At 45.3% G+C, this 27,445-nt stretch overlaps 2 protein-coding genes across 4 annotated transcripts in view; one reads left to right on the plus strand and one right to left on the minus strand.

Moving 5' to 3' along the window:
- ERI2 (ERI1 exoribonuclease family member 2) lies at nucleotides 1-19,219 on the minus strand. Of its 2 annotated transcripts, XM_083153247.1 has the most exons (11): nucleotides 18,934-19,218; nucleotides 17,679-17,776; nucleotides 14,802-14,854; nucleotides 13,982-14,052; nucleotides 13,821-13,901; nucleotides 12,584-12,711; nucleotides 3,956-4,112; nucleotides 3,456-3,556; nucleotides 3,200-3,281; nucleotides 2,119-2,207; nucleotides 2-1,930 (listed from the first exon to the last, which is right to left on the minus strand). In XM_083153247.1, exons 3-11 carry the CDS (start codon nucleotides 14,822-14,824, stop codon nucleotides 599-601), a joined length of 2,064 nt encoding a protein of 687 aa, XP_083009373.1. In that variant the 5' UTR covers nucleotides 14,825-14,854; nucleotides 17,679-17,776; nucleotides 18,934-19,218; the 3' UTR covers nucleotides 2-598. The 2 variants fall into 2 exon arrangements, with proteins under 2 accessions (XP_083009375.1, XP_083009373.1); XM_083153249.1 differs by lacking the exon at nucleotides 17,679-17,776 and having other exon boundaries at nucleotides 1-1,930; nucleotides 18,934-19,219.
- Nucleotides 19,084-27,445, plus strand: part of REXO5 (RNA exonuclease 5) — a 47,465-nt gene continuing 39,103 nt past the window's right edge. Inside the window, exons 1-4 of one of the 2 annotated variants that reach the window (XM_083153246.1) lie at nucleotides 19,085-19,275; nucleotides 23,895-23,987; nucleotides 25,120-25,272; nucleotides 25,573-25,691. In XM_083153246.1, the coding sequence (XP_083009372.1) occupies nucleotides 25,267-25,272; nucleotides 25,573-25,691 (125 nt within the window). In that variant the 5' untranslated portion in view covers nucleotides 19,085-19,275; nucleotides 23,895-23,987; nucleotides 25,120-25,266. Of the gene's footprint in view, nucleotides 19,276-23,894; nucleotides 23,988-25,119; nucleotides 25,273-25,572; nucleotides 25,692-27,445 lie in introns of both variants that reach the window. The other variant, XM_083153245.1, reaches the window with a different exon arrangement.

Genomic DNA, 27,445 nt, shown 5'->3' on the forward strand with positions numbered 1-27,445 from the left:
TAATATTTTTGAAAACATTCCATTTATGCATTTTTAAAAATTTAAAAACATGTTCGTCATAATGTATTATATAATAAAAATAATTTCAATAGAAGTTGCACAAAAATTAATACAACCCCCCCCTGCAGGATTCTGCTTGGGGTTGAACAGTAGCTAGAAAATACCTGGTTGCCAAATATAGATTTCTATACTGGTCTTATACCTTAAACCAGTTCACGTTTTCCAGGTCCCCCGACAGGTGCACTCATTACTGACTGACACATTTTAAAGCTTCACATGTGGAGCTAATTATTTCACCTGTGATTCTGTGAGACCTGCAAACCATGCACTGTGTGGGGTCCTGAGGACCGAGTTTGAGAACCTGTGCCTTAAACGTATTATGCTACAATGTTCAGTCTTCCCAGTTAGAATCAGTTATAAAACAAATCTGTCGTCGTCTCACAAGCTACTTTTTTGTATAAATAAACAGAAATAAATGCTACCTACTGTACTTGTAAACCCTACAATGCAGTGAAAAAGAAATAAATATATATCTGGAAGAACGTGATTCATGGTATATAGCAGAACAATATTTAGCAGCATTAATCAATAAAAATAACTAGGTTCTCATTGACGGCCTTAGATTGAGAAATGGCTTGTGTGATGTATAAGACCCCATTGTAACATTGTGACTTGTATTAAAAGAAGACCCCCCACTGGTGGATAGCAGAACTGAAGAGTTGGCAGTCTTCTCCTTCAGAACCGTATTCTCCCATTTAAAATATTTACATCCTTTCCCATTTTCATCATATCGCTTTCGTACAGAGCAGCTGTAGAACACCCTGCCATGGTTTGGGCCTACAGTAGAGACCGTACACTTCTTAGACCTTCGACCACAGTTGCACATTGGGGCTGTAATATTGCCTGTTTTGGTTGCTTTGATGGTCCTGTTCAAGTTGACTGTAGAATTTAAAACCGCACATGGAATAACACTAGAGCCCCTAGTAGTAACAGGTAAAGTGCGGTTCCTGTGGTCTTCATGTATGGTAAAGGAATGTTTCTTTGGTGGGGAGTAGAAGCTAACACTAGAAAGTTTCCGCTTTGGAAAGTAATCCAGTAAAGTAGACATTTTACTTGCCTGGCCACCAGCTAATGCATTTGTATTTGATTGATTTCCCAACACACCCGGTAATTTAAATGCCGAGCCATTGCACATCTGCTTATTAACACTATAGATAGTGGTGTCTGGGCTTTTGTAGATTACAGATTTAGAATTGGGGCCTGCAGGTCGATAGCCAACATTCTTCATCGGTGGACCCCCATTGAAATTGTCCTGATCACAATTTAACAGTAAGACACTGGACGATGGTGAATCCACTGGTAACAGCACTGGTTCTTCCAGTTTAGTGGATCTAACACTTTGATCTTGGGAATCTTCTATAACTGCTGCTTCTTCCCAGTCGGCCAAAATAGACAAGTCTGAGCTGGAGGCTAAATCCAAGGCAGACTCATCGTCCACAGACACGACAGTGGTAGAAATTAATACTTGACCAAGTCTGTGTGGGTTATGAGCCATGGGTGTAGATGTAAAGGCTCCAAATTGCATTGAATTTTGTAGGGAACCAAGTGAATTTAGGCTGGTGAACCCATACCTATTTCCAAGTGTAGTAGAAAGACCATTTATTAGAGTCTGGGGCGGTTGTATTGTTACACTCGATGTTTCTTCTTGCTGTCGGACACAAGTCTTATTCAGGTTGTCAATAGGAGGAGTGTGCGGTTTCTGTCCCAGGCTTACACTAGAGTGTGCAGAAGTAGGCTCTCTGAATAAACCTTTATGGTCATCTTTAGCCATCGTCACAGTTGAAGCTTGATTAACGTCGCCATGTCCAGATTTATGACCTTGTGCTGGCATTACCGGCTTGGCTCTTTCAGATGAAGTTTTGGGGACTACCTAGTTTCCACAAAGAAAAGCCAGAACTTTTCAAAATCAAATTATCACAACAGAAAGATTTGCCACAAGTTATGTTTTCTTTAATTCTGCGTGTTGGGCCTCCAGTAGTTTGGTTTATTATTTACCTTGCTCTACATGTCATGATTTGTTGATTGGAGAAAAAATGGAGACCTAAAAAACCAACTGACCTTATCTAAAGATTTAGTTATTTTCATTACACATCCATCACAGATCATTCTCCAAGCCAGCCTTGCTGTGTTCCGGGAATCGTCCAAACCTGAAACAAAATACATTTTATTTAATGACCGAAAAGAACGTCCAAACTATGGCCCTCAAGCTGTTGTGAAACTACAAGTCCCATCATGCCTTGCCAATTTTGCTATTCAGGAATGCTAAAGCTGTGGCAAGGCATGCTGGGATGTGTAGTTTCATAACAGCTAAAGGGCCACAGTTTGGACATGCCTGTCCGAGACAATGGTAGACAGAATTTGATTGATTTGGTAGCTATGGGTAACCCCACCTCTTACTTTTAGAAGAGTTAGTAAATTTACCCCCAAGTATTTTATTAAAAAAATTTTGTGTGCCAAAAGACACATCAAGGAATGTGTAGCACATTAAAATGGTTTAATAGGCAAGTAAATAACATTGAATATAAAATGATTATATTGCTTAGCTAAGGATTAATAATAGGATAGATGTATGAAGCAGTAATAGGGGAGAAGTGAGCCAGTGGAGAAGTTGCCTATGACAACCAATCAGCTGCTCTTTATAGGTTACGTCTAGATTATGCAAATTATGGATGTTACTTCAGTGCTGATTGGTTGCCATGGGCCACTTCTCCACTGGCTCACTTCTCCCTTATCACTGCTTCATAAATGTGCCCCATTAGGCATAACTGAGCTATAATATTTACACTTTGCTAACTATGTCCAGCATGCTAGCTTCACCACCAATTTGGGTAGTGGTCATCTTTAGGAGGTTGAAACTCTTGCCGTGCACAAACTTAGGCAGTGCAGAGAACAGAGACTAGCAGTTTCTTAGGTAGAGTTACAAAAGGACAGCAAGGTCACCGCAATCCTAAAAAAAAGACACTTAGCTTGCTGTAGGAGTTTGTACAGAAATAAGCCTGCTTTTACTGGTATGTAAAGTGTGTAATTAGAGGTTATGATGGCAGGACAAGGAAATACTTTTTTTTTATTGTTATAAAAATACAATTGAAGTCACGTTCCTATAAATAACTAAATTATTCATGTAGATAACAACCCATACCTGAGTGTTCCCTTCCTGAGAATTCAATGCCAACATCTTGTAAGGCTCCATTTAATCCTTTTGGTTTGCGATTGTAGAACAGCTGAAGAAAGACATTACAAATAAAATAAGACATGGTGTGTAATCGCACAAGTTAGCAGTGGTTTACTTTCCGATTATCTTCTCAAATTCTAGAGTTTTAGAGTGCAAAGCACAATACTGTTTACTTTAAATGTAGCTTGATAATGAAAGATGTCATAGTGTTAACTCTGTGCACCTTGTACGTTAGCCTGAGGTCAATCCAGGAGTTCAGAATGTCTGGTTTTCTCAGTTGTTTCCTTCTGCATTCATACAGCAAACAAACCCCCAGATCCCAGTCTGAAAAAGCGTAGAATGGTTACTAACATTTTCATAATTTACTTAAAAACAAACAAAAAGTATAGTCATAGGTGTTAAGGACATCAAAATAAATCTGAAACCATAATACCATTTTTTAGATAACTACTGCCAAAACTGCCATACACCCCCCCCCCCCCAAAAAAAAAAAGTTATATGGTGCACCTCTAAAGTTCTAAACACCAATTATAGTGTAAGGTCACAGAATATGTTACATTAAACTGAGTAGACATCTCTATCTAAAACTAATAAACTAAGAACTTTATGGACCTTTCCTGTGCCTAGTTTATATACCTCAGGTGCACAACAAACTGGCAGAACGTTGCCTATACAGTAGAAACAACCTATATATTATTATTACTTTTGACAATGGTTCCCTACCTGACCAGGTGACAAACCCGCACATCTTCTGCTCAGAGGAAGACTGGGTTGGTAGGACACTCGGGAAAATGATGCTCCGCTCCTTTTGGAGTTTTTGAATCCAGTTGGAAAACTGAGACAAGCAGATCTTTAAAGGAATCCCATCATCAACTTGTTGCTATTAGAAAATCAGATCAGCTTTGTTATAAAAATAAAAAAAAATGGGTCCATGGAAAAAAATAAAAAAAGTGTTTTTAAGTCTATCTGGGGGACATTGCTATACCATGTGCCATAGAGGGTGCCAAAACCAAGAGCAGGCATAGTACACAAACTAAAGTGGTCTGTAATTTTGATCCATCCCACCCATCTTCATCTAATCAACCCATGGGAGCCTTTGGGAGTCAACTGAAAAAGGAGAACTAGAAAAATGAACAGAAAAAAAGAGTCAGAAATGATTAAAAGTGCACCAGTAGGGACGAAGGCCAAGAAAAAGTACAGCTCTGCCTCAAAAAAATCTAGATATGGGGTGCCATACATGGATAAAGGGGCTGGGATATCAGCAATCATTAATGGAACTCCCGATGGGTCCTTGGACCGATGAGTTGTAGAGGGAGGAGGGGGGGGGAGCAAGCCTTACAACAATCTACGTTTATATTTTTTGCCCAATCATGGTTTCGTGCCCTCTATAACCCAGGGCATAACAGTGTCCCCAAACAGGATAAAAGAAATAATTACATGTAATTACTGTATTAACTGGGCTACACAGTTTGCAGTGTGTAATTTTAAAAGTTACTCTAAGAATAATCTATCAAGGTCTGGAAATTCATACGTTTAAATTCATCTTGGCTCTAACTTCGGATGCTTTTAAAGGTGCGTACACACGTACAGATTTTTTTGTCTGATCTATCTGGTGGGAACAAAAACCTGGAAATGTATGGGAGCAAATGGCAATCAAAAAATTGTTCCCAAATGCAGGAAAACAGACAGTAATCAGTCAGACAAATTGTTTAAATCATTCTGATATAACAAATTTATCAAAGCATATATTTTTTTCTGTTTTCCTGCATTTGGGTGGAAATTTTTGATTGTCATTTGCTCCCATACATTTCCAGGTTTTTGTTCCCACCAGATAGATTAGACAGAAAAATCTGTACGTGTGTACGCACCTTAAGACTAATTTAGCAAAATACAAAGGCTGTGTTCCTCAACTCTCCCATGGCCACTCGCACCAGCCCGACAATGGGATACAGAGACAGAGAAGGAAATCCATTATGTAGAACAAAAGCAGTGGTTCTGTGCAGTTTGCAAAAACAGGGATTTTGTACTTACCGTAAATCCTTTTCTCCGAGTCCACAGGTGTCACTGGAGTTACACTGGGGAATAGAAGGCGACCACAGGGAGCATGGGCACTTTAAAATAATTAATCAGTGTGACCAACTCCTCCCCTTCTACTTCCCCTCCCAGGCAGTCATAAAGATCGTGCCCGAAAGGGAGCAGAAAGATATAACACACATCCGAGAGGAGGTTCATCACAACATAACATCATTCAATACGTATAGTAGAAAAAGAGATATATATATATATATGAAAAAACAAACACACACACAGAGTCAAACCAGACGAGACAGGTGTGTAATAACCATGTTTAAATAACCCTGACAAGGGAAAACACCAGAGGTTACCCAATAGGAACCTAACACTGAACGTAACAGGTGGAGAACAGCGCTGAGGTGGGCGTCCAGTGACACCTGTGGACTCGGAGAAAAGGATTTACGGTAAGTACAAAATCCCTGTTTCTCCTTCATCCACTAGGTGTCACTGGAGTTACACTGGGGACGTCCCAGAGCTTTCAACCCGGGTGGGTGAGCGCTGAGATCCCCTTAAAACAGAGCGGCCAAACTGAGAAGCTGGTGCCGCAAAGGTATCAAACCTATAAAAGCGCACAAAGGTGTGCCGACCTGACCATGTCGCAGCACGACAGAGCTGTTGCAAGGAGACCCCACGGGCAGCCGCCCATGAAGGACCCACCGATCTGGTGGAGTGCGCACCTATGTTAGTAGGAGGCGTCTGAGCCTCAGCAAGGTATGCCTGACGAATTGTCAGACGGATCCATCTGGCCAGCGTTTGCTTTGAAGCTGGCCATCCACGACGCACTGGGTCGTAGGTAACAAACAAGACATCCGTCTTGCGAAGAGAGGCCGTGCGAGAGACATAAATCCGCAGGGCACTCACCACATCCAAAGACCTATCCTCAGGTGAAGCCTCTGTGAATGCTGGAACCACTATGGGTTGGTTCACGTGGAACGCTGAGACCACCTTTGGAAGGAAAGAGAGACTGGTACGGAGCTCTGCTCTGTCCGGGTGAAACTGGAGGAACGGTGAGCGACAAGAAAGCGCCCCCAGTTCCGAAACGCGCCTGGCCGAGGCCAGAGCCAAAAGAAGAACCACCTTCCAAGTGAGATATCGAAGATCCACCTCTTCTAACGGCTCAAAAATCGATGACCTCAAATACCTGAGGACCAACTCTAGGTCCCAGGGAGCCGTAGGCGGACGAATAGGGGGCTGAAGCCTCAGTCCCCCTGGAAAAACGTGTGGACTTCCGGAATGAGAGCTATACGTTTCTGGAAAAAAACTGAAAGTGCTGAAACCTGCACCTTAAGTGTATTCAGTCTAAGTCCAGAGTTTAACCCCTCCTGTAAAAACAGGAGCAACCGAGCCTTCTTGAACAGAGTAGAGGACACTCTGCGTCTTTCGCACCACGCCACATAGGATCTCCAAATACGATGATAGTGTCTGGAGGTGACTTCCTTCCTGGCCCTCATCATTGTAGGTATCACCGCCCTAGGGATACCTGCATGTCTCAAGATGGACCTCTCAGCAGCCACGCCGTCAAATGTAGACGTCCTAAATCTGGGTAGATGAAGGGACCCTGACTGAGGAGGTCCTCTTGAAGAGGTAGCGGACACGGCTCGTCGATTAGAAGATCCGTCAGGTTGGTGTACCACGAGCGCCGGGGCCAATCCGGCGCTATCAGAAGCGCTGTTACCCCCTCCCTGCGAATGCGCTGTAATTCCCGAGGTATCAGCGGAAAGGGAGGAAAGAGGTAAATGAACTGGAACGGCCAAGGGGCGACCAGAGCGTCCACCCCTGCGGCCTGAGGATCTCGAGTCCGCGCGAAGTATGTTGGGAGCTGGAAGTTGTGGCGGGACGCCATCAGATCCGCCTGCGGACACCCCCAACGATGTACTAGGGACTGAAATACCTGAGGGTTGAGGCACCACTCCCCCTGGTGGGCATGTTGCCGACTTAGAAAGTCGGCCTCCCAATTGTCCACTCCGGGGATGAACACCGCTGACAAGGCCTGAGCATGATTCTGAGCCCAGAGGATGATCCTGCTTACTTCCTTCATCGCCGCCTTGCTCCGAGTGCCGCCCTGTTTGTTTATGTAGGCGACAGCTGTGGCGTTGTCGGACTGAACTCTGATTGCTCTGCTCCGCAGCAGGTGTCCCGCCTGCAGAAGAGCATAGTAGACCGCTCTGAGTTCCAGCACATTGATGGAGAGTAAGCTCTCCTGCCTCGTCCATAAACCCTGGAACTGGTGTTCCAGCGTTACCGCCCCCCAGCCTCGAAGGCTGGCGTCTGTGGTGAGGAGAGTCCACTCCCATATGCCGAACCTCCTGCCCCTTTGCAGGTTTTCGGAGTTGAGCCACCACAGCAGAGACAGACGGGCTCGAGGAGACAGGGTCACCCGCTGCTGAAGATGCAGGTGGGACCCTGACCACTGGTGAAGGAGAGACAACTGGAATTGGCGCGAGTGGAAGCGGCCATATTGTACCGCCTCGAAGGAGGACACCATCTTCCCCAATAGTCTGGTGCAAAGGTGCACCGTTACCTGTGGCCGTCGCAAGACCGACCTGACCAGGACCTGCAGGGACTGAACTTTGTCGGGCGGTAGAAAAACCTTCATCTGCTGGGTGTCCAGAATCATCCCCAAAAAGAGAAGACGTTGGGACGGCTGTAGCTGAGACTTTGCAAAGTTCAGAATCCACCCATGACTGATGAGTCTCCTGGGTGAGTCGTATGTTGGACAACAGGGCCTCCCTCGAACGATTCTTCAGAAGAAGATCGTCCAAGTAGGGGATGATGGTAATCCCCTGTGCCCTGAGGACCTCCATCATCACCGCCATCACCTTGGTGAAGACCCTGGGGGCCGATGAGAGACCGAACGGCAGGGCCTGGAACTGCCAGTGTTGTTCCTGTATAGCGAACCGGAGGAAGGCCTGGTGAGGAGGCCAGATGGGGATGTGCAGGTATGCGTCCCTGATATCCAAGGATACCAGGAACTCTCCCTGTTCCAGTCCCTGAATCACCGACTGCAGGGACTCCATCTTGAATTTGACCGCTTGTAGAAACGGATTCAAATCCTTTAGATTTAGTATAGGCCTTACCGAGCCATCCGGCTTCGGCACAAGGAACAGACTGGAGTAGTATCCCTGAGTACGCTGATCCTCGGGTACTGGTATCACAACTCCCGTTGTCCGCAGCTTGTTGATTGCTGACAACAGAAGTTGCGCCTTGTCTCCTGAGACTGGGAGACCGGTCTTGAAAAACCTGTTTGGAGGGACTAACCTGAAATGGATTTTGTAACCCTGGGTCACGAGATCCCTTACCCACGAGTCCTGACAAGACTGCAGCCAGATGTGACAGAAGGACAGCAGTCGGGCCCCGACTCTGGGATCCCCCAGATGGGACCGTGGACAGTCATGCGGCTGGCTTTGAGGACTTGGGCTCCTGGACAGCTGCCGAGGCGCCTCTGCCTCGTCCTCTGGAGCCTCTAGATGGAGCTCCGCCTATGGAACGACCTCTGAATCTGGTCGTAGGCCGAAAGGACCGAAAGGAGGGCCTTTGAGGGGTCCTGCGTGTAGCTGGAGGAGCCGCTGAGGGAAGGAAGTGGGACTTACCCCCCGTTGCTTGGGAGATCCACTTGTCGAGCTCTGGCCCGAAAAGAACCTCCCCATTGAACGCCAGGGCCTCCACAGCACGCTTGGACTCTGCGTCAGCCTGCCATTGGCGTAACCAGAGAGCTCTGCGAGCTGATATAGATAAGGCCGAAACCTTGGCTGCAACCATGCAGACGTCAGAAGAGGCGTCTATTAGATAATTGGATGCCTCCTGGATCTGTTCAGCCAGCTGAACAATGGAAGCAGGGTCAGAGCCCTCACGGACCTCTGTTAGGATCTGAGAAGCCCATACCCCCATGGCTTTATTTACCCAGCACCCGACCTGGGCCGGACGCTGAATAATTCCAGCTGCTGAAAAAATGTTCTTAAGGGTTACCTCCAACTTACGGTCAGAAGTATCCTTAAGAGTGGTTGCACCCGGCACCGGGAGAACCGTCTTTTTGGACAGTCGTGAGACTGAAGAGTCCACTACTGGAGGAATCTCGACCCTCTTTCTACCCTCTGGTGGAAGAGGATAAGCAGCCAGAAACCTCTGAGGTACCTGGAATTTTTTATCAGGATGATTCCAAGCCTGCAATATATGTTCATCCAACTCCTCCGCTGGGGGGAAGGTGGGTGACTGCCTTTGTCTCTTTCCAAAGAAAGAAGGACGAGCAGGAATGTCTGTGTCATCTGACACCTTGCAGGCAACCTTTACCATATGTATAAGGTCCTCCAGACCTGGAGTGGCTGGGGCCGGCTCTTGCGCAACTAACGCCTGAGCCTCAGGTTCCACCTCATCATCATCATCATAATTATCTGGAAGGGCAAATTCGCCCTCCTCCAGATCAGGCATATCGTCATACTCCCCAGAATCCCCAGAGGGCTGTAATACCCTTTTCCTGAGTAAGGTAGGGGGATTTTGCCTAGAAGATGAGGCAATGGCGCCCTCTGCTGGTGTCAAGGCCTTTGTTAAGCTCTGCACAGCAGAAGTCAAGGAAGCCTGTTGAGTTCTGGAAGTTTCTCTGTCCTTTTGAGCTGCAGAGAGCTCGCAAGCTAAATGAGACATCACATCAGCTAATTGTGATGCCCAAACAGGGGTATGAACGGGGGACTCTGGAGCTGGGGGTAAAGCAGCGCATTTATCACATACAGAGTCTCCCTCCTTAGAAGGTGTAAATTTAACAGCACACTTCTTGCAAGTAACCCTCTTGGAGCTACCCCCTGCCATGGTTCAACAGAACACCCAGCAATCACCACACACTACCAGACTGATCACAGATAGTAGGTATAGGATAGGCAGCAATATATTATGCTGGAAGGGAGAGACAGTGAAAGTAAAAGAGCCGTCACAGAGCTTTGTACAACGCTATGGCATATACCTAGGAGCGCTATAGCTCTAAGTTTGAGACACAGCCCAAACTGTCTCCACCTAGCTCTAATCCCCACTGTAACTCACAGACCGGATAGAGCGTTCAGCAGGACGGTCACCAGGGGACAGGAATCGCCCAACTGCAGTCAGGATAGATCTGCAGCGCAACTGTGGAGCCTCCAGCAGCGTGTTCAAACGGCGCCAAATGTCCAAGATGGCCGCCGCGACTGCAGGAACGCTGGGGTATGCCAAGGCCTGCTGGGAAGTACCACGCAGTAACTCCGCCCCCCGCCTGGCAGCTCCGTCACCCATAATGGCGCCAGGTTTAAAAAAACCCTCTGCTGCACCGCCGTTTGTGTCCCTGACCTTCCTCTAATAGGAAGGCAGGGTAATACTCACAGTGCTGCGGCCATGCCGTCGGCGGTGGGGCTGGGGGAGGATCGGGTGCACGCTGCGTGAGAGCGGCGCCCGTTACAGCTCCAGAGACGGTGGTCTCTGTCAGCCAGGGAGCCGGGCGCAAACCCTGAAGCAGCAGCCGGCTCCCTCCGGCAGGCTCCCACGTCGCAGGCAGATAGTAGCAGCAACTATCTGCCTGTCCTCAAAGGCAAAACTTGCTGCTTTATGCCCTAATTATCAAAAAGCCCAGGAGATGAGCCAAATGTGACCTGCTCCCTTTTGGGCACGATCTAAGACTGCCTGGGAGGGGAAGTAGAAGGGGAGGAGTTGGTCACACTGATTAATTATTTTAAAGTGCCCATGCTCCCTGTGGTCGCCTTCTATTCCCCAGTGTAACTCCAGTGACACCTAGTGGATGAAGGAGAAATATACTGTATAAAAAAAAAGCACAGACCACTCATATACACAGGACAGATGCCGCTCCCCATTTCACAAGAACTTGAAGCAACACAGTACTAAAAGAGTTTCTGAATAATCAAACATGTGGAGGTAAGGAGTAATATGTACATGAAATACTGTAACAGGTTTTTTTTAAAGGAGACTACAGTGCACTGACCTATGCAAATTAATAAACAAATAAATCTGCACTTGGAGACAAATGTGTTTGTGAAACTGAATACCAAGCCTTCAGTCAGTCTAATGGCGTGTACACAGCATAACCGTGCTGGTATGAGAACTATTCTATTGATTTATGCCTAGTGGTGGAACTTGTGAGTGGTGGGCCCAAGTACCCACGACTCCACCTCAACTACTTAATATATGTCACACGGCAGAGGGTGACACAAAGAGGCAGTGGGTGACAGTCTGAAACAGTGGTTTACATGGAGAAAGTGTTAGGGAGAGGCATAGTGACAAGAAAATGATGGGTAGATAGTGATACTGGGGAGAGGCAGCGAGTAACAGGCAGAGGGTGATTGGTAGAGACACAGTAATGAAGAGACAAAGTGGGAGACCAAGAGGTAGTGGTTGATGCCAGGAAGAGGCAGTGGGTGACAGGCAGTGGGTAAGGCAATGTGCGGCATCTAAGAGGAGCAGGGTATGAGAAGCGGATAGGTCGACAAGAGAGTGTGGGTGTCAGGAAGATATTGATGCTGGGGAGAGGCTGTTGGTAACAGGGAAAAGTAAAGGGTGACAGGGAGGGACAATGGGAGACAGGAGATGGTAATGTGGAGAGCCAGTGGGTGATGCAAGGGGTAGACATGGGCTGGCCGAACGGTCTGACTACAGAGAGGGAATCAGTGATTATTTGGAGCTGCAGCAGCCACTTGTACTCTGTCTTATTAGACTTGTTTTTCTTCTTCATACCTGGCAGCATAGATATTAGGTGCTCTTGCTACCATTGACCAGTCTGCTCCTCCTCTGTTTGGTACCAGATTGTTACATCAGATCCCTGGTACCCAAGGACTGCCGCTCTGTGACAGACGAAGCCAGCGGCAGGAAAAAAAGGAGGAATGGACCGCAGACAATGTTTTATTTAAACTGTGGGGCACTGGTGAGATATGAGGCAGGCCCTGGTGCAATGTACCAACTGCACCACCACTAGTGCCATCTCTAATTTTGCCCTTTGCCAGCTCACTTCAAACGTGAGTGAATGAATAACAAAACAGAAGCTCACTTGCCTCTGTCTGCCTGCTTGTCATTACCCAGTCTGGTAATATTACCAAGTATAAAGTGCAATATAACATGCTGGCGCTATATTCATAAATGTAAATTATATTTATATACAGACAATATCATATAGAGTTGTAACTATGGATGATCGCCAGAGACAGAAGGTGAGGGTTACTATCTGGGACTGAGGAGGACGGACATTTCTTCTCAGTAATAAATTGTATTTTGCATTGTTCAACAACAAATTCAATGACAAATGAATGGACATACCTGCTTTATTCCTGTGAGTTCTGTACAGAAGTCAGAAAGAATCGGGTGCTCCTGTGGTTGTACATAAGCTTGGAATTCCGACTCAATTACTCCATTGGCAGTGTTTAATAAAACAGCCGGAAATTCAACTAGAAACAAGATGTAGTACATGTTATTGCACAAAGCTCTGGAAAAGGCATTTACAAATATAAAATTTAAAACTAAAATATTTTTTTTTTTTTTTTTTTATTGAAGGTTTATATCCAAGTAGTAATAGTCTGTATGACTATTACCACTACAATAGCCCAGCAATCAAGACAAACTCTAATCCTAAACATATACCATGGGTGTATTTAATGCCGGGGGCAAGCTGTGACAGCGAGCAGTGCTGCCTGCTCGCTGTCACAGCTCGCCTGGTCAGTATTCAACTGACCCCTCTGCACACACCGATTCCCCCTTGCTCTGTTTTTGGAGCGAGTGGGAATCGGCGTATGCGGCCTCTGAAACAGCGAGACTTGTGGCTAAATGCAGCGGGTTCCCTTCATTAGCTGTGAGCCTCGCTGTTTGGAGGGATCCTCTGGAACGTTGAATACAGTGAGTGGCCGGCACGGGGGGTTAAACAGCTAGGATCGCTTACTTTCTGTGATCCCCGCCATTTAAACCCCATGCCCGCCACATTGAATACGGGCCCATGTCTAGTATATTGCACTTTTTGGCATTATTATACCGCTTTCTGCAAATACATTTATTTTTTTCAATTAAACCATTATAGAAACACTATTTGCCATCTATCTTATTAAACTACTCATCTGATTACACTGAGGCTGATCTAGAGGGACCAGTATGCCACTTATAGCAGATCTTGCACGATTCCGCTCTGCTCATGCTCTGAGCACATATGCGGGCATCTCCACTATGCTTATGCTGCCCCACATACATGTTTGCTATGTACCAAATATTATGTCTGGGAGAGGCGGAACAGTTGTGGGAAAACGTTATCAAGCAAAAGCTAAGTAAGGGTGTGTTCATGTAAACCGGGTCTATGCAGATCAGCATGTAGGCACATAGGATCCTATTTGCATTTACTACAGGGCCAGTGTCTATTGAGGACAACTTGCAGTAAAGCAGGTGCGTAACCGCCAACGTGGAGGAGCTGGAAGTGGACTAGGAAAGAACAACTTAGTCAGACTGATGGTAACATCAGGCAATTCTGGAAATGAGTACGGATATTGTGGGTTCAGTTACATTCATAACTTACTGATTTCTTGACCATAATGTTTCCCATCTTTCCAGCAGGTGGACTCAAAGTCAATGATAATCAAGTATTCAAAATATTGTTCTGTAAAAACACAGAAAAGTTAGTCCCAAGAGAACATTTGTGCCTCCTTTCAGGGAAGATCTGCAAAAAGTGACACTTACTAGATTTGGGGCTGCCGGAGCCCTTGGCACTTAAAGAAAGTTTGGAGCTTCTCCTTATAAGTCCAAGCTGCCTGGGAAAATCAGAGCAAACATCTTCAATATGTATATTTCACGCCAACAGTATTTTTAAATGGTTGCCGTAGATGCATCCAAGCAATTTGATTGGTCTACTCACTGATACCACCATTGTATTATATGCATTAACATAAATTAACTATGACTATAACCCTTTGAGTACCAAAAGCTGCTGTGAGAGATCCTCAAAATATCCATTAAAAATTCCAGCGCCGCTCACAGCGACTGTTCCTTTTTTGGGTGAAACATTTAACTAAACTTCAATTAATTTGGCTGTATTTGTATTTATTTATACTAAAAGGACAGTCGCTGTGAGCGACGCCGGCATAATTTCAGAATCTCACAACATTGGCACTCAAAGGGTTAAAGTGGCATTTATTCAGTGCGGAGTTTTGGGGACACAGGTATCCGGAACGTTTAAAGCTGTTCCTGGGGACTGCTCATTAACAAACTCTCCAAAAACCTTTCAGTTGAACTGGTCTATTACATATAGGGGGTAATTCAATTGTATTACCCATGCAGTTGCAAATCATTTGTTTTCCCAGTCCAGTGCAAATAGCCCCACGGAAGGGCGTATGTGACAAGCTGAAATGTGCTAAATACTGCCCACAGCCAAATGTGACATTTTGTATTGTGGGCAGTATTTGTCAGGTTTAGCCGCGTACATTACAGTGTGTCTGAAGTACTGGGCATCAGCCCTACAAGAGCAAAGCTTAAAACCACAGACTAGAACGTCACATCTTACTTTGCAAGCTGCTTTGTCGTCATTTCAGTATTTCATGCAGTTACACTTAATTCCTAAACGAAAAAGGAAAGTTGTTTAGTATTTACTATGGGAACTTATGGAATTTTGTGTTATACCAGCAGGCAAAACATCAAATATAACACATCGGCTAGTAACCATATAAAACCAATCAAGTTATTTATCGACATTCTAAAATATTATCAAGAATATATTTATAAACTATTTTAATTTCTGGAAATACTACAATAAATATTCCTATTCGTAAAGTAAATTCTGATGCATTTCTTATCTATTGCAATTTTCTTCATTAAGACATGGAAGCAGTGATTAACACACTTTCTATCAATTCTTTTTAGTTAACCCCAAGATAAAAGTTAAATTAAATGAAGTAAAATTAGCCTGGCATTCAGTTACGTGGTGGTGTCCAGTTGGGCTTTTGATGATTTACATACTTTATGATTGGCTGCCACTAGTACTGGTGTAACCTATCACTTTGACCATAAATAGGTTGAATTGGTCCTGCCCCACCAAAGCGAGGTATGCCTGCAAGAGCGTCAAGGAATCCCAGGGTGTCTAGGCACACAGTTTGGAAACCACTGCACTGAAGTGCCAAAAGTCCTGGGATAGAGGGATGTAAAGGTAATGGTAGGTGGCGCCGCCGTACTGTGAAGTCATGAAAATGCCCAGACCTGCATTTGTTCTAATCGGACATCTCGGCAGATAGATGGCTCATGGCAAGGCAAAGTGAATTATTGGAGTACAGATTGGGCAAGATAGTGAGTGCCTGACAGATGGTACATCATTTCTAAAGTTACATGCGTAATGAAAGCACCGCATTGAAGACTTTACTACCCACTGACTACGAGTGCATAATGATCATGATTACTAGCATCTGGCCAGCAACATTGGCTCAAACCACAGCCACATTAAATGTAGGAAGTACCAGACACATATCCAACAGGTTAGTACAGGCATTCCCAACCACGGTCCTCAAGGCACACCAACAGTGCAGGTTTTAGTGATATCCAGGCTTCAGCACAAATGGTTAAATCAAAATAAACTCTAAGTCACCTGTGCTCAAGCCTGGACATCACTAAAACCTGCACTGTTGGTGTGCCTTGAGGACCGAGGTTGGGAAAGCCTGAGTTAGTAAGTCATTGATATGGGAGCAGAAGACCTACCACAGCACCCTTGTTAATACAACAACTTAACACAGCACCTTGCCTAGGCTTGTGACGTTGCTAATTGGGCCCTGAAGGAATAGCAACATGTTTTTTGTTCCAGTCACAGATGAGTTGTTTCGGGCTGATGGTAGGGTTCAGGTCTGGCATAGACACCAATAGGCTATGGGCCCCAGTTGTCAACAAGGCACTGTGCAGGTTGGTGATGGTTCCATAAAGTGTTCATGTGGCAAGGGTTGGGACCATCGGCCCACCTAAAATCACCAATGGCCGATAACCACTACATTGCAGTGCTTGGTGACCATTTGCAGCCCCTGAAGAATTTCATGTCCCCCCCACGAAGATGGAATATTCCAGCAGGATAATACACCATGCCAACAGCCCCAAAATGCCCAGAATTAGTTCAAGGAGCATTCTGGAGATTTCCAATAAATGGCAACTATGTTTGCCCTATATGAATCCAATAAAGCATTTATGAGAAATGCTTGAAAGGTGCAGTTGCACCCAAGATCCTGAAACTACAAATGTCAGACAGCTGTGGGAAGTTATCCAGACGGAAGGGATCAACAGCTCTCCAGAGGTGCTAGAGGGGGTCCCACACAATACTAGGCACCAATCTCATTAATTTTGAAAATTCAGTGTATTATTGATGTACATACTGTATATTCAAATTTTAAAAGGTACTTGTGTATTATCAGGGCGCCCGGCTACGCTAAGTTTTCAATGTAGGCTAAGCTACATTGTCAGCGTAGCCGGCGCCGTGATAATACAGGAGGCAGCAGGGTGGTGTGGTTTATACTTACCCTCCTCCGGCCCGGGCACCGCATCGATCCCCGCGATCCACGGTGACTCCCCGGCAGTCGCATTCAGTCCCCCTGCTCCGGCACTCGCAGCGGACGCTGTACGTAATTCAGCGTAGTGCTGCTGGCGGCTCATCATATGGTTTCCCTGCTCCCCCAGCGGCACTATACTAATTGCGTACAGCGTCCGTGGCGAGTTCCGGAGCAGGGGGACTGAATGCGACTGCCGGGGAGTCACCGTGGATCCCAGCGTGAGTAAGTGGGGATCGACGCGGTGCCCAGGCCGAAGGAGGGTAAGTATAGACCGGCCATTTTACCCCCACTGTTCATGTCATACCCCCAGTATCCACGTTGGCGTGGAGTTGACTTTTTATAGTGTGGCGAGCGCAGCTCGCCACAAAGTTTGAAGCGTTGTGAGCACAGCGAGCCCCGCGAGGGTAAGCGTATCCGTGTGCACTTGCCACACTTTATAGAATCAACTCCACACCGACGTGGATACTGGGGGTAGGACATGGATATTGAGCATTGTGTATTTTTAGGGCTCCAGAGCCACTTACGTAGTTTACGTAGCCAGCGTAGAGGTGTATTCTCAATACACCACTACGTAATGGGCGCCCTGATAATACACAAGTACCATTTTAAAAAATGTGATATAGTTGTATGCCCTTATATATCCATACCATACCTCAGTGTGTGTGTGTGTGTGTGTGTGTGTGTGTGTGTGTGTGTGTGTGTGTGTGTGTGTGTGTGTGTGTAATATATCTAATTTTCACCAATTTACAATAGGACATACCTCATCCTACAAGTAAATATTCCAATAAACAGAACTCTTATACATGTCTTTATCAGAAGGCAGAATACTGGTAAAGTGACCAGAGCCTAGGGCCTGGAGGTACCTCTGAACAGTGCCTTTCCAGTGATGCAGTGCTTGGCTGATCTCCAAAATTCTGAAGAGATTGATGTTCATGCTCAAACAATGATGTTTGTAGAGACTCTGGAGAAAAGTATAAACAGAACAGAATCAATCTACAAAAGTCACGGTGTGGAAGCCGGGATCCCCAATGATCCCATTCTACTGTGTATGCATCAGCTTTTCTACGCTTTCCCTTTGTTAAACAGCACGTCTGATTTTTTTAGGACCCCCTAACAGCACGAGCCAAAACAAATTCCATCTTAAATTCATATTTTTCTGCATTAAATGCATATATGGTGATGCCACACTTATCCAGAGGATCGCTAGGGGACAGCCAACTGACTATTCATGGACCACACAAATGAAGTGAAATGTATAAATAGGAGAGCCAACAAAGAGAGGAGGCAGGAAAGATTGCCTATAGGACTCCAGCTTATCTCATAGAATGTTCCAGACCAATGTAGCTAGAACCAGACTGGATGATATGGTCAACATATCCAGTCTTCTGCCCTTTAGAAGGTTAATAATAATAATAATAATAGTAATAGGGTATGGATCATAGGATAGACACTGTCTAGGTCAACATTCAACATATACAAAGTCGACACTTGAAAAGGTCAACATGAGTTTTTTTAAATATATTTGGATGAAGCATATGAACCCCTAATTATACCGCATTCAGACCACCCTGTAGACACGGGTTATTGCTGTGTCCATAACACAGGTCGAGGTGCGGTCTGAAAGGGCTCGAGCAACCCGGAAGTTCAACCCTGGTCACGACCAGGGTTGAACACAGCTCTGACCCGTGTCAGGTGCAGTTTGAATGGGTAAGCCTGGTTTGAGCGACCCGGGTCCCGTTCACAGTATGGAGGAGGCACCGCAGGTCGGACGCAAAGCTTTCAGACCGCAAATGTCAGGTCGCATGTCCAGCTCTACCATTGCCAAACAGTGTCAAAAAGCCCAGAAAATTAAAAAAATATATAAAAAAAAAATTGTGAAAAACTCATATAGACCTTTTCATGTGTCGACCTTTTGCATGCTGACTTATTGACTGTCAACCTAGACCAGGTGTATCTTATGATTCATACACACTACACACATGGCCAGGTCACATTAGTCTGTGTGCTGCCCGGGGAACTAAGAGCCCCAGCATTCCACAGCTTGTAGCTCAGTCAGACAGAAACATGTTATTACCCAAGCATTGCACGAACAAAGACTCTATAATGTCTCACACTCACCCGCAGTTTTCCCCAGCCGCACAGCCCTCCGGCAACAGCACCGACATCGTATTGATTTGTATTCCTTTTTCCTATAATTTGAAATGTCCCGCGATGACGTCACTTCCGACTCGCCGAGCTCGGTGATTGATAGGTAGAGTCTGCTGCGACAGGGCTGGCTGTATAATAGATTCCGGCTGACTGGAGCAGGAGTGGACTAGTACCGGTGGTGTGGTGGTCATGGGGAACACGTGTGATCAGGAGATTGCTGTGTAGCCGCTGCTTGCACTACCCTGTTTCTTGTATACCCCGGAAGTACCGGAGTGAGCAAGCGCTGGTCACTCCACAGCCTCAGCCTTGCAAGTAAGATGCCATGTATACGTGGGACACACAGCAGCCTCAGTGATGTGCCTATGGTGCTGCTGTTCCCTAATATAGGTGCGACCTCTCTGACAGACACATCCCCGTGGCTGCTCTGTGTTACAGCAGCTCTGTCCTGCATATCACCCCCTTTAGTGTACAGAGATAGTCGGCTAGGGAGTCTCCTGCTGCAGCATGTACCAAACTTTAGTACAGTTATTTCTAGGAACATGCCAAACTTTTGTCTTATGTAAAGATCATACTTGCACATACCTCCCAACATGACCCTCTCCAGGAGGGACACATTGCTCTGCTCCTGCACTTCCCTCTTAATGTATGATTGCCATCACCTGTGGAGAAACACCTTTGTAATTTGTTAACCTGCTCTAAAAAAGGTGATGGCAATCATACATTAAGAGAAAAGTCCAGAAGCAGAGTAATTAGTCCCTCCTGGCATGGGTCATGTTGGGAGGTATGCTTGCATACTATTAAAAAGTTTCACGCTGCTAAGCATGCTGAGCCGGTGTGTGCTTTGAGGTGTGCGCTCCCGCGCACCTCATCGCACAGTACAAAAAGTATGTGCTTGCACATACTTTTTGTACTTAGGTTTCATCAAATTGCATCGCATTGCATGCACATGCAATGTGATCCCTGCTATTGCAGCCCACAACGCACGCCCGCCCGCATCGGGACATGTATGGTCTGCTTTAGGGAGATTATAGATCGCACTGTAAGGCGGTGTGCTGTTGAGGGGGCATATCACATTCTACCCAGTAAGTCTGTCATTCGGGTGTGTCCGGCAGTGGCAGGTAAATACTAAAGTACCAAGCGCAGTACTTGCTACACACTGACATCACAGCTACATTATACAGCTGCGCTTCAATTTGCAGGGCAGCGGGAGCCACTTTCAAAATGCGGGAGGCTAGGCAAGCCTGCTGCTCCCCCATTACACAGCACATTGCACACAACATCATAGTACATTATGCACAGCCCCCCCCCCACACATACACATATTACACCCTGTATACAAAGCACATTGTACACAACACAATAGTACTGTACATCACACAGCTCCCCCCTTCCATATTACACCCAGCACATTGCACACAACACCACTGTACATTATACATAGCCCTCCCCCCATATTACACCCAGTACCCAGCACATTGCACACAACACCATAGTACATCACACAGCTCCGCCCCCCCATATTACACCCAGCACATTGCACACAACACCACTGTACATTATACATGCCCCCCCCCCCACATTACACCTAGTACCCAGCACATTGCACACAACACCACTGTACATTATACATGCCCCCCTCCCCATATTACACCCAGTACCCAGCACATTGCACACAACACCACTGTACATTATACACAGCGCCCCCCATATTACATCCTGTATACAAAGCACATTGTACACAACACCATAGTACATCACACAACTACTCCCTACCTCCCATATTACACTCAGTACCCAGCACATTGCACAAAACACCGTTGTACATTATACACAGCATCCCCATTTTACCCCCATTATTTATGAGCAAATAGACCCCCATACACTATGCAATTTAGGCCCTATTTATTTGTTAGCAGATTCTTATACAGTGCAGCAGGTTCCTTTGTGGATTTCACCTGATTTCAATGGATAGGGCTGAGAAATCAGGTGAAATAGTCCCAAATTGCACGTGTATGACATCCAATCTTATGTGCAGATCGGAATCGGAGTTCAGACCTGCTGCTCATCTGGCCTCTGACTTGGCCCCCCTCCCTACGTCGAGGAATGGGGTCACATGCAATACATACCATGTGAAAGAACCGCATGCCATCCTGGCCCCTGGGAAGGTCTCGTGCAGCTCAAGGAGGATCGGATGGCCATACATTGCAGTGAGACATCACAGTAGTGTATGGAAAACTAATGTCTCTTGGCAGATCTTCCAGTCTTGTTATTTTATATAGCAGTGCACTGGGCCCCACTTGAACCCATCTGGCAGGTTCACCTTGCGCAGCATGAAATGTTCCTTATGGCACATGCACGCAAACGGTGTTGTGTCTGTAACCTGTGGTGACTCTGACTGCAGAAATCAATACAATAGTCATGGTTTGCTTCCAGTAAGTTGTGACTGATGCTTCCTGGTTCTATCCTACCCCTGCATCAGAAAATCTGGTACTTGTTTCCTATCTGGGCGCCCACGATCAAAATCGCGGTCATCGGGGGTAAAAATCGCGGGCATCGCGGGTAAAATTGGATGGTCGCGATGACCGCGATCACCGCGATTTTCCCATAGGGAACAATGTTAAAAAGGCTGATTGACCGCGATTTCACTGTTAAATGGCTCAATTGACCCGATTTGGCCATATTAACCCTGAATTAGGCCCAATTAACCCTTAAATGTCCCCCCCAATTTTTGACGCCACCCCACGATCCACGCCAACCCGAAGCGTGGCGAGCGGCGGCGGTACGCGTCCTCCGACCTTTTCATGCCCTACTATCCACTACGGCGTGGTGTGAGAATATAATAGTGTGGCGAGCGCAGCGAGGGGACGCGGATACCTTCACTGTGAAGGCCGCGAGGGGACGCGCATAATTGTGAAGGTATCCGCGTCCCCTCGCGGGGCTCGCTGCGCTCGCCACGCTTCGGGCTCGGTGGCTCGCTGCGCTCGCCACACTATTATATTCTCACACCACGCCCTAGTGGATAGTAGGGCATGAAAAGGTCGAAGGACGCGTACCGCCGCCCCTCGCGGGCTCGCTGCGCTCGCCACGCTTCGGGTTGGCGTCGATCGTGGGGTGGCGTCAAAAATTGGGGGGGACATTTAAGGGTTAATGGGCTCTGTAGCCCATTTAACATTGATTCCTATGGCCAAATCGGGTGGATTGAGGCATTTAACAGTAAAATCGGGTCCATCGCGGCTTTTAACATTGATTCCTATGGGAAATCGTGAGCATCGCGTCGCGGGCATCGCGGGTACATTTATGGCCGGCCGCGACGCGACCGACACGATTTCCAAGTTTAACATTGGTTTCAATGGGAAATCGCGGGCATCGCGTCGGTCGCGTCGCGGCCATACATAAATGTACCCGCGATGCCCGCGACGGGCGCCCAGATAGGAAACAAGTACCGAAAATCTACAGAATCATATCTAGTTTAAATCTTATATTATTGTTACAAGGCTACAAATAGTGTTCATTCTAGCACTCGCCATCTTTGAAAACCCATGCAGTTCCTCTTCTCTGAATGGGTTGTCGCTGTCTGCTGTAGTGCTTCTAGCACAGTGTGGTCTGTATATCAGCACTTATATGCAAACCAGACCTGTGCTAGAAACACCACAGCAGACAGCGACGCCCCAGGCAGGGAAGAGGAACTGCATGGCTTTTCAAAGATGGTGGGTGCTAAAATGAACACTTTACAAACATATAAGTTAATCCATATTTTACTAAGTATTACAGTCAATCCTTCCCACATGGGGAAGGTAGAGCACACTGTACTACCTCCTCCTCCGATGTGCTGATTAACCGGGTGTGGATCGTTTGGTCTACAACAACTAGGTCGACACCACTAGGTCGACAGGACATTAGGTTGACACAAGCATTAGGTTGACATGGGCAAGGTCGACAGTCAAAAGGTCGCATTGGGGTTTTTCACTATTTTTTACCCGAATGTTGACATGGACACAGTTTGAAGTGCACCGTATCGCTCGCTTCGCTCACCATGCTTTGGGCACTATTTTATTCTCCCACCACGCCCTAGAGGATGGTGGGGCATGAAATATCGCCTGTCGGCTCAAAAAATATCGCCATGTCGGCTCATGAAATATCGCCATGTCGGCTCAAAAAACAGTGAAAAACCCCACATTGACCTAATGTTTGTGTCGACCTAATGACCTTTCGACCTAGACCCATGTCGACCTTGTTGCCTGTCGACCCAATGCTTGTTGACCTAGTTGCTGTAGATCTAATGACCGTATCCTGACTAGCCTTACATAGATTGTACAGGGGACTTCAGGTCGGCTTCTCCAGTTTTTTTCTTCACTTCACAACAAAGCAGAGAATAAATTAGATGTCAACTCCCAAGGCTGCCTGCTGCCTACCAACAAGCTACAAAATAAACAATAACTTAATTACCCATCTGACACTACCATAACATTTAGCTGACACTAGACGTAGAGGGGATATCCAATTACATGTGTTGAAACATCGGAAGGTTTTTCCTAAAGTTTCACTTTTTCGTGTGAATTCTCACAGGTTCAGTGAAACTAGGGTTACCACCTTTCCCCTTTAATTCCGGACACACATTAATTACACAGGTTCTGTGGAAGTTTAAAACCAGGTGATATGGAGTCTTGAAGTCAGCCAGCCACAGAACCTGTGTAATTAATATGTGTCCGGAATTAAAGGGGAAAGGTGGTAACCCTAAGTGAAACATATATATTTGCACCACCACCACCACCAGAGCCTTGAGGCAGGCAAAACAAAATCCCAGATAAGCTGTGTCTTGTGACGTCTTATCAGGGTTAATAGGACAGCCCTCAGCAAATAATTGTGGGTAATTGGATACTCGAGTGTAATGTAATGACTAAAGGTAACATGCTGCTTCTTATTTCTTTTAGAATCAGATGAATGACTACAAGGTTCTGAAAGAGCTTAAGAAGAGGAGAGATGATATGAAAATGGAAAATGGCTTAGACAAAGCAAAAGTAAAGGTGAACATTCCATTGCATGCTGTATAATGGCTACCTGTCTTATGTACATTTGTTTTTGTTTTTCCTAAGTGTACTTGAAGATTGCTGCAACTCGCTGATTTGTGTTTACAGTATATATATATATATATATATATATATATATTACACTAATTGTATGAAATGAGACAACATAACATATTCTTTTAGGACTAAGCTTCACGCAGCATTCACCCCACTAACTACTTTTATTCTGCATTGGGACACAAGATACATGGGGCCTTATTTTGGTTCATTCTTTCTGACAAAATCCTTCTTAGATGGGCAAAACCATGTGCACTGCAGGTGGGGCAGATGTAACATGTGCAGAGAGAATTAGATTTGGGTGGGGTTTTACTTCAAAGTGAGATCTATATTGCAGTGTAAAAATAAAGCAGTCAGTATTTTCCCTGCACAGAAACAAAATTACTCACCCAAATCTAATTCTCTCTGCACATGTTACATCTGCCCCACCTGCAGTGCACATGGTTTTGCCCATCTAAGAAGGATTTTGTCAGAAAGAATGAACCAAAATAAGGCCCATGATCTGCATACCTCCCCACTTTGCTAATCCCCAAATCAGGACCTGCTGCGCAGAAGGAGTGGCCGGCCTGAAAATAGGGCAGGGCTAAAGTGAGAGTGGACATGGCCTTGGGTAAAGGGTCGTGGCCTAGTGCCGCAACCTCTGTATTTATCATTTTCGGGGGCATGCCCAGCGCTCTCCTGGCGACTAGGAAGCCCCCTCCCTGCCATCCCTCTTCCCTGCACTGAAGCGATGCCAATGCGCCTGCAGCAATCACTGCTACTTTGCAGAGCAGCAGTCATCTCCTGCTCCCCCTAACTGCGCCCCCCCCCCCCCCTGATGCGGGACATTGCCACCCGCGGGAGGGACTGTCACCAAATAGCGGGACTGTATTTGGGACAATTGGGAGGTATGGTTCTGTATTTCCCTGTAGATTTTACAATTAACAATATATGTTCCCGTTCAGCCACCTCTTCCGTTGCCACAGACACCAGCTGCCTAACTACCAACTGCCACCTCACTAGTATAATCTGCTTTACATAGGTGACCCGAGTCTCTGATCGCATAGATGACCCCAAGTTTCTCCTCCCATAGGTGGTGGCCTAGTGTCTGGGCTGCCAATATTTGTCAGAATGTCTGCCTGAAATGAAGAATATTTCTCACTATTACTCAATTTTTCTGCAATTTTTACACAATCAATTTTTGGACATTTTATTCTGATTATTTGAGAGATCCATTAACATGTCAGTAAGTATATGCTTATAAATCAATTATTAAGGTAAAGAATGTTTGGAGAAGGTCTTCTGTTAGTAGTGAGTATGTTTAAAGGTGCATACACACTAGAAGATATTTTTTAATGATATGTACCATAACGATATCATTAATATTATCGCGCATTTTGTCAACAATGACTGAATGTTCGTAAGGGGCTGGTTGATGTCTCTGAACGATATTGTTAGTAGGAACTATATAGTTTGCCCAGGAGCATAGTGTAACAACTTAAGTGTTGTTCACTTAAATGTGCAGCTTAATGTGTTTATTTTACAGAAAGTACCCAGATTATCTCCTGCGTTATTTTGTGACAAGTGTGAAATTCAACACAAACAGTTACACCAGCTCCTGAAGTATGCTGTGCTTGGAAAAGAGGGCAGTGCCCAACAGGCAAGGTACTGTACGGGGGAGGGGGTTCTTGTTACCAGCAGTATCACAGTTGTCCTCAGGAACAGCATTACCCTGGCAAAGGGTGGGTCTGTTTTTTTTTTTTTTTTTAAATATTCTTTATTTCTTTATCACATTACATATATACAGTGCATACTTCTCGACGATAAAAGGAGATGAGTAAAAACAAAATGGGGTAGAATAGATAATTCCCATATTTTTTTTTTCACTGTATAACAATACATACATTTCATTCGATTATGATACCTTATACATTGTATGAAACATCCCCCCCATAACCCCTCCCCCCATTGCCCATCCCCGCCTGAGGTCTCTAGCTATTTTTTTTTTTCTCCCAATACTATGCTATAGCTGCTGTAGGTTTAGGGCCTATGTATCCTTTCCGTTTCTATTTTTTAAGAGTTGGTTTTCTAAACAGTGTTGAGTCCTATACCTATCTAATCCGGTGTAGCCTACTGGGCTATGTTATCTGTGTTAATTTAAGCTATTTAATACTAGATTGAGTATTTAGTGAACAATGTTTTATGTTAATTATACTATTAGTGATTACGTGTAGTATTGTTAAAGTGCAATGTGCATTAGTGGTATTTTCACAGTGCTTATATTTCTATGATATATCTATTAATATCCTCTTATTCTAAGTTTACTTTTATAATTAATATCGCATAAAGTGCGTTGTGTTTTTTTTTACAGTGTATTTCCAGAACATTATTATTATTATTTACAACTTGTGAGAAAAAAAGAGAAGAACCATATTACGATTTTTTTTTTTTTTAATATACATAGGCCTCTCTCATACATACACGGGTCAAATACCCAACCTAACCAGCTGGTGGTGGTGGTTATATTAAGGTATTAGGAAAGAGTTCTATCCAGCGATGCCATATTTTATAGTATTTAGACAGTGTATTTCTGCTAGTATAAAAATATTTTTCATGCTTGAGGGTGTAGTTTACTATTGCCTTCCAGCATGCAGGGCTTGGGGCAGTCTTGGCCATCCAGCTTCTGGCTATAATTACTTTTGCTAAGGAGCATACATTGTTAATATATTGTTGGTCGCCAGGTTAAAGATGGCTTACTTCCAACATATTTAGAAGACAACCTCTTATAGTCAGAGCTGTTCTTGGAATGCCGGAATCTACTAACGTTTGGATGATTTCTTCCCAAAACCCATGCACGTGTGGACATTGCCATAAAAGATGAAAAAGCGTACCTATACCGTTGTTACACTTAGGGCACAACGCTGATGCCCGTCCTTTAAATTTCACCAGGCGGGTCGCTGATAGATATGCTCTGTGTAATACAAAGAATTGGACCTGTTGTGTCCTTATCGCGCTTGTAGCCTGAGAGGTCCTGGCCACCGCAAGTCGCCATTCTTCCTCCTCAATCGGCCCTATATCCTGCACCCATTTTTCCCTCAGCTCCTCCATGCTACCCTTGCCCTTATCCTGGTTAAGGCATTTATAAATTCGGCTGACTAGTTTTTTTTTCCCTCCAGTCCCAATAATCTTTTTAATCGGGGACTCACGGAAAACCGGATTATCCCCTAAGAATTGGGCATCAAGGGCTGCCTTCAGTTGTAAGTAACGGTATAGGTAGGATTTGGGGAGTCCAAATTCAGTTTTTAATTCTACAAAAGTTTTTATACGACTAGGGAGATATACCTGGCCAATCGTTTTTATGGAGTAACTACTCCAGACTTCTCGGGCCTGTAGTAGTTTTAATTCTTTGAATGTTACAA

Source organism: Crinia signifera, chromosome 7 (genome assembly GCF_055691185.1).
Source record: "Crinia signifera chromosome 7, ASM5569118v1, whole genome shotgun sequence".
In the NCBI taxonomy this organism is placed as follows: domain Eukaryota; kingdom Metazoa; phylum Chordata; class Amphibia; order Anura; family Myobatrachidae; genus Crinia; species Crinia signifera.

What these genes read in the sequence shown, in the direction of transcription:
- ERI2 (XM_083153249.1), bottom strand. Translation starts at nt 14,824, where the DNA reads ATGACGACAAAGCAGCTTGCAAA. An exon ending in ACCTCAGGCTAACGTACAAG is followed by an intron (nt 3,282 to 3,455) that starts GTGCACAGAGTT and finishes GTCTTTCTTCAG; the next exon opens with CTGTTCTACAATCGCAAACC. An exon ending in CTCAGGAAGGGAACACTCAG is followed by an intron (nt 2,208 to 3,199) that starts GTATGGGTTGTT and finishes ATTTTGTTTCAG; the next exon opens with GTTTGGACGATTCCCGGAAC.